General features: G+C 37.5%; 1 protein-coding gene across 1 annotated transcript in view; it reads left to right on the top strand.

The window, feature by feature from the left end:
- The window catches only part of LOC121729813 (homeobox protein B-H1-like), a 36,964-nt gene extending 26,477 nt beyond the window's left edge, over positions 1-10,487 (top strand). Inside the window, exons 3-4 of the mRNA XM_042118444.1 lie at positions 8,716-8,940; positions 9,621-10,487. Coding sequence (XP_041974378.1) covers positions 8,716-8,940; positions 9,621-9,864 — 469 coding nt within the window. The 3' untranslated portion in view covers positions 9,865-10,487. The remainder of the gene's footprint in view (positions 1-8,715; positions 8,941-9,620) is intronic.
- Positions 10,488-13,012: the final 2,525 nt, after the last annotated feature.

Genomic DNA, 13,012 nt, shown 5'->3' with positions numbered 1-13,012 from the left:
GGGACATTCGATATTTATTGTAAACTTCTGTACGACTCTACCATGACTTTTTTTCCATAATTAAACGATATATACACTCTTATTGCGCTTGAAATTACTCCTATTTAATAAAGGGCACTACAAAACGTGTAATTATTTAAATAAAATAGTATTTTATAGCATTATCGAACATAAAATTTACGAACGCCGCCGCCGGTAGAGTCATTAAGTCGGCCATCAAATAAATATTACATTATTTTATTACTTATCATATACTTATCTTGATGCGTGTAAAATATAATAAATAAAACTAATTAATGACATTATAAGGGAAAGTTTTATTACAAATTATCATCACCTTGCAAACTGAAAGTTCTGTAACTCTCCGATTAAGTAAGCATTACTTAACAAACTGAAATTACGACTAATCATTTATTTTAATGTCAAATCTAATTTGTACTAGATTGCAAAGTCAGTGTTAAAAGGCAAGATAAACAAAGGAGAGAAGGCATAAAGTCTAAAGATTCAGAATACATTATACAACAAGAAGTTATAAAGGTAGTGTTGATGATGGATTTTTACTGCACAAATTAAATGTCTCATCTCCTTCTGTTAGGGGCCATTAACAAACAGATCTGTATAACAGGGCGGCAGGACGTGTGAAGGCGGCCACAGACTACAGAGCGGCAAGTCACGGCCGCAGCGGCGCCAAGCCAGGCCATTTATTAAGCTTCTGCCGACCAAATTGATACTTTTTACGACACTCTTCCATCGCTTTATTTACTTAATTTTATAACCTCTCAAAAAACGATGACTCTCAATAATAGCGTTTAGCTCCTTTGACTACCGCCGGGCGGCGTGCCTCGCGGAATTGAGTTGTAAAGTCGGTGCTCCAGATTTTAAATTGGAACGACTCGACATTTAAATTTAACTTTTTGCTTTAGCTGGTTGTAAAGGAAAAAACTTAAATTTGAATTTCGATTTTTCATTTCCTTCTACTTTACCAGCGTTTTGTACGTAATAAAATTTGGAATATTATTACCTATTTGTTAGCATAAATATGCAAAATATATTTCCATCGTAATCAAAATGCTTTTAATGAACATTTTGTTAAGTTTTTCTCACAAGAACGTTCGCTAAGTAGGTAGCTGACGAATAATTTTTCCATTTTATTTCAACGGAATGTCGAAAAGTTTTCCATAATTTTAGATTATTTAAATGCAAATTTGTTAAATTGTGTTCCCCCTGTTATAAATATTATGAAATGAGCTGATTTTCAGTCGTTTCTAACATTATAATTGTGTTTATAATAATATTTTAGGCAAGTATTTTTCACCTGCTTTTTAAAGGCCATAGACAAAACGAATGTCATCAGCAGATGAACCTCTTTGAGGCCATAAAACAATATTGCTTAAACCGATTCGCAATAACTCATTAATTGAGGCTCGCAACGCGACTAATAGCTCGTAATAGTGGTTTAGCTATCAGTCGCGATTCAGCTATGAATGTTTAATGTCGGCCGGGTGGCGTTTAGCGGCGTTTACCCGCCGCGGTGCCACCATTATCCCATGACGCATACCACATAATGACATTCGGTGACCGTGTACACTCGTGACGAAAAGCGATATCCCGATACAGTCGGTGATAGAAGTTAAATATGAAAAGTATTGAAAGAGAATGATGTGATAATAGAGACATATCCTTGGGATCAAAATCCCCTAAATACAGACAATTCCGAGGTACCTAAAGATAAAGTTACTAGTCTAAGGGCCTGTTTCACCACTTCCTGACAAGTGACGAATAGGCTATCCACCAATTAACTTGACAGATCAAGTATGGAGAATCTGTCACAAAAGTTGTGAATAACATATTCGGCACTTTATCAGAAAGTGGTGAAATAGGCCCTTAAAATAGTATTTAACCCGAGTAATCTATCTAGATGTTGTTTGTTAAAGATGGATGGATATAATAAAAATATTATGATTGTTATAAGTACTATCATTCACGCGTAGTCACGTGGTCTAGTCTAGGTATTCAGTATTAAGCTACTTTTATCTCCAATTATTGTCCCTGTGGGACGACCCCCCTACCAAAATACCAAAATACTTAGTATCTTAAGTGGTAATAGATACATAGACATACCGACAAATACAAATACACTATCGCATTTATAAATGTATGCTCTATTTGCGTTGAGGAAAATCCCGTAATTTTTTGCGTTTACGAAAACGTTGTTATTATAGCGGTTACCTAATTGGACAATTTTATCAAAATGTATAAAAAACATTAATAAATACTGTGTACTATAATTTTCTGTGTTATTTCTTATTGTGTAATTGATGTCTTTGATCCAAATCGTACGCGGTACGTTATTCTGAGAAAATAACTAACGTTCGACACAAGCAGAAGATGTATCATGTATTATTAGGCATGCTATGCATACACAATAATATAATATAATAATATCTATGGACGCTTCACACCACCTCAGTCTGGCGCCGTGCTAAGTACCTGAAGCACTTGTGTTACAGGTACCAGACAACGGAAATATATTTAATACTTTTACTATACATATAATTGATTCTTATTATATAATTTACATATATTTAATACACATCCATGACCCAGGAACATTGAAATACTTTTTGTTCCGTCGGCGGGATTCGAACCCGCGACCCCCGGCTTGAGTTGCCACACACTTTAACCATTGAGCCACGGAAGTCGTCAAAAAATACAAAACTACACATCTCCACATCGCAGGTAGAGCAATTTTACAATTAGCTGTTGCGCGCAACTTTGTTGCGCTTTCTTTAACGAAACGGGAACTGCGCCCGTAGCATGGCCACAGTAGAAATACGAAAGTATAGACAAGTAGCTGAGATAAATTGAAGGCGCCATTCCGATCTTTACCGCCGCTAGCCGCGATCGACAAAAATTCAATTAAAATGCCACTTTATGACATAGAATACTGCAGTGTACGTCATAAAGTAAGTAGGATTTTATTTTTAGGACTATAGTCTTTGTCATAAATTGGCATTAGCACGGCACCTTCAGTTTATCTCCGCTGATTGTCTATACTTTCGTATTTCTACTGTAGCCATGCTACGGGTGCAGTAGTACATTTCCCCGGGACAAAGCTATTCTACGTCCTTTCCCGGGACTCCATACCAAATGTGGGAGAGCCATGCTTCGGCACGAATGGGCCGGCTCGGCCGGAGAAATACTACGTTCTCACAGAAAACCGGCGTGAAACAGCGCTTGCGCTGTGTTTCGCCGAGTGAGTGAGTTTACCGGAGGCCCAATCCCCTACCCTATTCCCTTCCCTACTTTCCCCTATTCCCTTCCTCACCCTCTCCTATTACCATATTCCCTCTTAAAAGGCCGGCAACGCACCTGCAGCTCTTTTGATGCTGCGAGTGTCCATGGGCGACGGAAGTTGCTTTCCATCAGGTGACCCATTTGCTCGTTTGCAGGGGGCAATTTATTTCAATCAATCAAAATATTTCATAAAAAAAATTGAATCTACATCGATCAGTGGCTTAAATAGGAGGAGGCTACAGACAGACATTCATGTTTCCGCATTCATAATAGTGTGATATGGATTTTTGTTGTTTCACCACTTTCTGATAAAGTGCCGAATAGGCTATTCAGAACTTTTTTGACCGATTCTCCATACTTGATCTGTAAATTTAATTGGTGGATAGACTTTTCGTCACTTATCAGGAAGTGGTGAAACAGGCCCTTAATGTGTTTATCAGAGGTAGAGTCCAGACATTAGCTGGTAATAGACGGAGGAACAGACATACCAACATGTTACACATACATAATATTAATCCCTTGATCGTGGATTCCTGGAAATCTATTGTTATCGCGGTCGAATATGACCGCTTGGGAGTTGAAGCACCAATATTTTATATTATATATGTATACATACCATACCATAGATAATCATAAATGTAGTACCTAATTATAGATATATATTGCTTGCTACCCAGCTGTACGGAGATAAATTGAACGATTTAGACGATTATTATTGGATTGCAGATATTTTTACAAACGCAAAACTCTACAAAGAAACGCTTCAACTCTACGCTACTAAACGCTTCCGAAAACTAGTAACTCTAAAGTAGAGTACTGACAAGTAATGACATACCCCAGCTTCCAGGAGCCGGCTAATCGTTTATACGGAACCCACCAAATTACACCTCGCAGAGACACGATACCAAGGACAACGGGGTCGAGCGGTTTAGCCAATCATTACTGCCATTTCAGTTTTTATCCTAAGCCTTAGAGGAGTAGTAATTTGATTTTATGGCCGATGATATCATTCGAATGCTACCAGATCGTTAGCTAATTCTAGGCTACGATGTCCACCTAATTTGCCTGAGCGATCAGGTTTCGATCCTTTGATTTATTTATCAATCGATGACTAGGCAATGATATTCTACTTATACAGATCTGTTACGTTCATACTATTTTCCGTCTTAAATCTCTTCCGAACAACATTGACAAAAACAGATAAGTGAAACAAAAGATACAAAATGCCATTTACATAAAAGAGACAGACTAAATAAAAGACGACCCAATTGGGTCGTATTTGAAGCTTCACAACGCGCGCGGTAGTAACATATCTGCTTTGAGTTTTTTATTATTATATCATTGTGACTAGGTATAACTCTTGCGAATTGCGATACTTAGAATGCGGACGCTGTGATTCCAGCTTCAGAATTAGTGCATGATTATGAAATCCATTGATAAAGTGATTCTAGGCTACGATGTCCACCTAACTTGCCTGAGCGTTCATGTTTCGATCCTTTGATTTATTTATTAATCGATGACTAACTCTTGCGATAGTTAGAATACGGACGCTATGACTGAGACTAGGTTCAGAATTAGTGCATGATTATGAAATCCATTGATAAAGTGAGAAAGTTATATGAAACGATTTTGAACAACATAATAATATAATAGTTAGTTATGTAACCTTACATTGCCTGACGTATCTCATTTCTACACACGCGAAAAGCGAAGTTCTATTTCGTAAATCGCTAGATAATGGTTTACATAAAAAACTTTCCTATTTGTACGTTTTATTCGCAGTCAAACTTGTAAAATAATATTAACATAGACATAAAAGTGTCGTATACAATGTTAGTTATCGAGCATAAATACTTTGTAGCGCTAAAACTGCCACCCTCACAATGTCGCAGACGATTCCCATAAGGACACTCGGCGCGGACACGCCATCGAACTTTATAAGTGGCGTAAGCGACGACGGCACTCGAGCGGCCCGCGCCGAAACGGCTCAAGCGCCAAATGTAAACGCGAAGTATTCGGATCGATGAATTTACTCCTTGTTTGTTTGTACGAGCCGAATTCGCGGCACGTCTCCCGAAAACTCAAATCAAGATAAACAACCTCCCCCGCGGAGACGTAAGCGGAACCGTTTTATCGTGCCATTCTCGCCTTTAACTCGCCCGCTTAGAGCCCGTTTCGGGGCGCACGCTCCGAAATAACAATTGAATCAGTTCACGCAGCATCAAATCACTAAACCACTGGGCGGAGCGATCTCAGACTCCTCCGGGGGACGAGGGATAGAGACGGCGAGAGCGGCGGCGCGCGCGGTAGAGCGGGACGGACGATCGTTTCCGAAGACGTCTCGAGACGCCGAATTCGAGTGCGCTCGACGAGCTTTTTGTTCGTCGCCCGCGGCAATAAAAAGAATAGTGTCGCCGAACAGATTGCCTCTCGTTCGGCACTCGACAATTAAATAAGTGCTGCGGCGAGTTCCCCGCGCCCCGACTGACCCGTCACCCGTCATAACACATGATTAATGCGAGCGCGGACGAGACGCTTTCTATCGATCAAGTGTCGGCTACCGATAATTATTATAGCATTTAAAATAAAGTACCTTCGGACCGTAGCTGAGTACTTAATAACGTGGGTGAAGTGTAATCTGCTTCAACATGAGGTGGCAGCTACCTCTATTATTGTTACAGAGAAATAAACATAATTATAGTACGTGAAAGATATGTCAATATTAACTCTAGAGTAACCATATCTTCGGGTAAAAGTAGAAGCTATAATGTTATGTCGGTACACGTTAGCATTAAATGACACTGATACTTACACCATTTAGGCCCGATTCGACCAAACTTGAAGTTACACGAGTGTGACTATACTGAGAATAATTTTACTCCTTCAATTTACTCCAGGATATTATCGTTTGCGTTTCACCAAGTTACTCGAAGAGTATGAAATAAAATGACAATTATAGTTCACAATGACACCGACCGTGACAGTTGAACCCTGTTGTGCAACTATTCTCAGTTTAATATTTACTCCACCAAAATAGCCCGTATAAATATTTACTCCCGTGTAATAACCTTATTCTTGGATTACAAGTTGAAAAAACGCAAAACCAGCTTACTCTTAGATTAGGACACAGTTATACTCGAGTAAAATTTTACTCTCGTTTGGTCGAATCCGCCCTTAATAAAAAATCTCAGGTTTAAATTATTTAAATTTAGAAAGCAGGTGGACAGTAATTATTGTACATTTTGAAAGAAGCTCCTAGACAGAAGCTCATTACATGTATTTATTGCTATTTTAATCAAATTAGGTTTCTGAAAATACCATACTTAATTAAAAAACATATGTACACATGTCGAATTAGCATTAAACATTATTAAGTACATCCCCTAATTTACATTTAATAAAATTAAATGATCCATTTACAGAAATTAATTAAGGAAATAACCAGTGAAGCGTCTTCTAACAGCCGCGGCACAATGGCGCCCTCGTGAGTCGTGAATTATTATTAAATGACAATGCTCATCGCAATAATAATCCCCTTCCAAATTCGAATTAATAAAAACCTCACTCAATGACAATAATAGACCACTTTAGCGATACCCCGGGAATTATCTCTGTAATTTAATAATGCTGTTTTTCGAAGTTTGTTTTATTTTTAATAATTATTATTAAACCGGCAAATTTAATTTAAAATTATTATTAAATAAAATCGGCAGAATTGTCAGAAATGCGTCAAAAAGACTTTAATAAGTATGAGGCACTTTACTCTCATCAAAATTAAGGTACAAATCAAGGTGGAAAATATATTTATAAGTAAGTATACTAGCTGTCCCGGCAAACGTTTCTTTGCCATATAAAGTATGTCGCCCATATTATTTTATTGCAGTGACTAAATAATTATGTCACCATGGCAACGTCCATCGCCCCCCGTCGCACAAACAATGGTCGCCGTCAGTCTCGAGTTGTAATAATTTACTATTATTTATTCAACAAATGCGCTTATCAATATAATAAGTACCCAGTAGCCGATTCTCAGACCCACTGAATATGCATATAAAATTTGGTTAAAATCAGTAAAGCCGTTTCAGAGGAGTACGCGGCCTAACATTGTGACACGAGAATTTTATATTTATAAGATTTTACATTACAACCGAAAAGCTCTCAACAACTTTTTCATTTTATCATTAGTACTTCCCAGTCCCTTTCTACTGATAAACATTTAAAAATAGAAAAAATCAACGAAAATATTTTAATGAATGTTAATATTATAATGAATACCAAGTGGATATAGGTACTTTAATAAAAACTAACCGTTATTTTATGCACTTACAAACACATCAGGAAATTAATTTAATTACGATAGCATTGTTATTAAATTATTATAATTACGTGAATACTCAAAGTAACACATAAAACGGGGCGAATTTTAAATTTTAATTACAATAAATTCTACTTTCTAACGCATTTATATTTTAATGTGTCTATAGAAACCTTGACTAGTTTTATTAAAGTCGTTGGTGAATTTAGTAATTTAATCTTTTATATGTGGCTTTAATTATGCATAAATAATAATCGGTAAATAGTAGCTAAGAAACCTTTTTTTTTTCTTCAAAATAATTGGTAATTATTATTTTAGTATTTCAAATAGCTTCCTCGGATAACCCTTTGCACATTATATGGGGATGAGATCTCTATATACAGCAGTTTTTAATTTAAATTAAGCACTTATTTATTCATACAAACTCTACACTCTATAATGAATCGACGAAGCCGCGGGATCGCGTTAGTAATGCTAGTATACACAGTTCACCCCTTTACTTTACAGACTCAAATAAATCAAATTATATCATCAAACACGCTCGGCTGAGCGAACGAGTGGCCAAGACGTTTTGTCAAATTTATTATTTTATTTATTTTTTATTGCCTAGTTTTTGTGCCATCCTTTGTACTTTAGAGTGGTCTGTGACAAATTTGATGACATTTGGGGTCGCGATGGGGTTTTTGATCTATGGGATGGGGGTTACGACGACAGTTAAAAATTTTAGAGTCGATTTGCAATATAAATGTTTGCGGAGTATTGTGGCGAAAGCTAATGACCCTTAAACGATCGGTTTCGCTAACTGATCGTCAGTTATGTTATAGACGATATCGGAATATTTTTTACAGCAATAATAGTTTGTGATTCTAATAGCACTTTTTATGGGAATATATTGTTATAAAAGGAATTGCAATAGTTTTGAACTGTGTTCAATCAAATCTAAAGCTTTAAATTAATGACTATCTGGGTCATTTATGTTCTCTGCTTTATCTTATTTCCCGTCAAGAACAAGTCAAGCAAAGCGCAATCAATAAAAACGCACTCTACATTTCATTGGATCAATACTGGCTGCCATAGACTAACTTGGTTTTTTTTTTCAACAGGACGAAATGGAAGCGGCAAACAGCCGTTGGGCTCGAGTTACTAGCGGAGGCGGGCAACTACGCGGCGTTCCAGCGGCTGTACGGCGGCTACTGGGCTGGGGTCCCCGCTTACCCCGCACAGCCCGCGCCCGCTGCTGCTGACTTGTACTACAGACAGGCCGCCGCGACAGCCGCCGCTGCCGCCTCCGCCTCCGCCAACACGCTACAGAAACCTCTGCCATATCGGTAAGTTGGCACTCTTATAAAATGGAGGCAAAGATTTCTGGTGCAAAGTGATTATAGTCGTACATGGACCAAAAACAGAGAAGTTCCTATATCGTTTTCGTTTCGAAGTGGATATAATATTCTGCCGTACGTAGCAAAACTCGGTAGATTCCGCTTTTTTCGTTTTTTACTGAGTATTCATGAAAATAATGGATGATAGTTAAATTGAACCGATAAAAATCACAGTTTACGACTGTTCATGTTGGATTATTAAATAATTTACAAGCAATTCAAAATGGCGGATCGTTAACGTATTCTCCTTTCGAATGGTATAATGGTAAAAGTCATTTTATTACGATAATTTGCATTGTATTACAATATGACCGAGAATACACAATTAACACATATTGTTTTTGTGTTTAGCTGAGTGCTCATTGGACTATTGTATGTAAAACCTAGTTATTTAACCGTTTCACATTTATATGAGCTAAGTAAGTAGATTTAACGTCATTTTGTTCCCATCGCATTAAGTACCTACCCACATAAATCCGATTTTGTTTTTTATAAATATAAAGTTACTATTTCACCTTATTGTTTGTAGCATCAATGTTAGTGGTAGGTAGTTAAAGAGCTCGACCAGTATTCCCACTTTCAGAACTCTAGAACGGAAAAAAATTTGTAAGAATATTTTCTTGTTACAGGTTATACCCTGGCGCGCCTCTAGCTGGCGTTCCACCATTGGGCCTCGGTCTACCGGGCCCGTCAGCACACTTGGGGTCCCTGGGAGCCCCAGGCCTCGGGGCTCTGGGGTACTACGCACAAGCGAGGCGCACTCCCTCCCCCGACGTGGACCCCGGCAGCCCCGCACCTCCCCCGCGATCACCCAGAGAGCCCTCCGTTGAGCGGCACTCCGACGACGACGACGACGAACCCATCCACGTATAAGTGACAGTGACATTTAGTGAATTCCAGTGACGTCATGCGTGTTCAGGGTTGTCAAAAGTGAACATTATTTATTCGTTGCACATTCCTCGGTATCGCGTCGGTGTCAATATGGATCGGACGACTCGTCCTGTATGTGATATTATAAACCCAGAACTAGTTGTAACCTAATGTAAAATAGATATGGATGTCGTGTAGCTACGTATAGACTAGCTTATTATTGTATAAAACTACGATATAATTTATTACATTACAGAAAAACTTTTAACGAGAAACTCAAGTTTCGAACTTCGGTTGTTAATACTTTTCGATTTCTGCAATATTTACTCGTAAAACAAATAAAAAGTTACTAATTTAGGTACGTGCTCAATGGATTAATATCGATTCATCGTTTTGTACAGAATATAGTTTCGCGTCGATACAAAGTAAAAATTGGTACAATGTGCAGATTGTGTATAATATAGATTATTTAATTTAATATGTATTTGTTAGTATTAAATACAAAAATAATAATAAGAACAGGTAGCATACCTGAAGCTATTATAGTTATATGGCGAAATGTACTTATGCAATCTGAAAAGTGGCATTTTATGTCCAGATAGATTTTGTGGTGTTTTGTAATTAAAATGTTGTCAATTATTTTGTTGTTTTTGTTTTTCATCTCCAAAAGAATCTCGGAAACTTTTGTCTCACATTACCTAATTTTTTATGTCCAACCCTGATGATGCCAACCCTAGAAGTCAACCTAAGGGTCAATTTACATCGCCGCGGAAATGAATGGAAGCGACTTTGTACAACGAAACTGTTCATAGAATAATGAACTGTATATCAACAGTATAACACACAAATTAACTATAATATTATATAATATTAAATAATACGAGCCAAAATCTTGGACGCGCGTCTTCCCCGGAATTCTCGAAAATTCTCCAGTGTCAATTCCCTCGTATGAGGCGAAATTGACACTTCCATTCCGCGGCAGCGTAAATTAAGCCTAAATGCTTTCATTTTCAATTTCAATGCTTACTTTCAAGGAATGATGACATAATATTATGTACGCAATAGTAATACACAAAAAAGTACATCTCTTTAGTGTGACATCAAAAGTGTATCTCTTTAGTTAAGTAAGAAATAAAATAGTCAATTAATTGATTGCAATAAAGCATTGCTGTTAAATAACTCTAATAGCAAGAGGCGATCTCGAAGTATCGGCAATTATAGCATTAATGGACAACTATTTATAATTAACTATAAATAAAAACAAGGGAAGTGCAAAACAATTATCTAATTACGCGCAATAATCACGATATTTGTTCGACATTATGCGCTCGGAGCCTGTTATAAATACTAGCGTTAAACAGTCGGTAGCGTTTCTAACTATGCTCGGTCACGCCATGTCTTACTCACGGGTAATAGGTCCTAGTGATGCTCCATGGCGGAGAACTCGACACAATATCGTCAATGTAGCAATAAGTAATATTGCAGCCGCTAATTTCGAAGTTCGATATCGTATCGCTAAGGAGTCACTCAGGACTCGGGGAGCTTGTAATTTGTTACGTCAAATCCCATACTTATGACATCTAACTTTGCTATCTAAATTAGCGAATGCGATTCGACTCTGATATTTCCGCGATTTCGTGCATAAGGAGGAATTGAGGAGGAGGCATTGCGGAGAACTTTAGTTTCAGCTATAGTATGTCGATACATCCAGAGACGTAGAAAAAAAATCGTTAGCAAAATAATGCCATTCATTTTCTAGGCCGATTTTAAATAGAGTTGTAGGGGCGAAAATGCCAATCAATCTCTTTGATGGATAAAAGCTGCACTGAAATTGACCAACTATATGGATTAAACTTCCAGCCACGAGCTCTACATTAGCTTAATCAATTATTCAGTTAAAGTCTTAACCAGTTCCTATCGATAAATGAAACAATTATATTTATTTATTTAATAATTTATGCACACATAACCAGTTTACATAGAAAACTTAGAGCTAGAGATACATTTTAGTACAAAGGTACTACTTATTCCAAATTGGAAACTCTTCCAGTAGAAATAATTATGATTAAGCTACAGTTTCTAAGTTAAATGACAGGAGCTCAACTGTTCGAAATCGTTTTTGATTCGCTAACTTTAACAAGTCAACCAATGAACAACGCTGTTGAATAGATTAACTCCCGTCACGCAAAAACCGATCACGATTCGAATAACTCGAATGATACTCCTATAACTCGAGCTATGGTACTCGATGATAACTCATTACAATCTGTATCCCATCACTAGGGCCGTGTTAAATTGTGTGTGCTATCTCTATTCGCTTCTCACTGTACCGCTTCCGGTACACATAGCTAATTGTGTTACACTTATTTTTTATTAATTCAGCACACTACATTCTGATTCAAAACTAACACAAAAAGGGTGGAGGCAGATTAATAGAACTGTAACTAGAATAATTTTAATAAAATCGAATTAAATAAGTTAAATCCATACTAATATTATAAATACGATGTGTCTGTCTGTCTGTCTGTCTGTCTATCTATCTGTATGTCTGTCGCTCTGTCTGTTACCTCGTAATGCTCAGACTGCTGAACCAATTTTGGTGTTTGGTATGGAGACACTTGGAGTCCCGGGAAAGGCGTGGGATAACCGAGTTTTGATGCTACGGAATTGCAGGCGTCATCCAGTTATAGATAATGGACATATTAGCTTGGGTTAGGTTATTCGCATTTTATATAAAAATTCAAAAGGTTTTTTTTATAAAGTTTATTTACAATTGACTAAAGTATTAGATGGTGCCATTTTGTTCGATAACTATTTGTCATCTTGTTGGTAGGGACTTTATCCCATTGCTATAAAAAATTTGGAGCTTCTGATGAAAAAACTGCGACAAGTGGATTTGGCAGTCCTCTTGTGATACCAACCTGACACTGCCTAAGGAATTCTGTAGCGACCGAAAGAGGTAGAAATCTGAAGGTGCAAGGTCAGGACTATACGGCGGATGCATTAACACCTCCCAGCCAAACTCCCGTAATTTTTGCTCAGTGGCTAAAGATGTGTGAGGTCTAGTTATCATGGTGAAAAACCACACCCCTTCTGTTGATTAATTCCGGCCGCTTTCTCTCAACTTCTTGCTTTTATCTCATCAGTTGTT

The sequence above is a fragment of the Aricia agestis genome, chromosome 8 (genome assembly GCF_905147365.1).
Source record: "Aricia agestis chromosome 8, ilAriAges1.1, whole genome shotgun sequence".
In the NCBI taxonomy this organism is placed as follows: domain Eukaryota; kingdom Metazoa; phylum Arthropoda; class Insecta; order Lepidoptera; family Lycaenidae; genus Aricia; species Aricia agestis.
The sequence above is the reverse complement of the archived record's forward strand: the minus strand, read 5'-3'. Positions and strand labels throughout refer to the sequence as shown.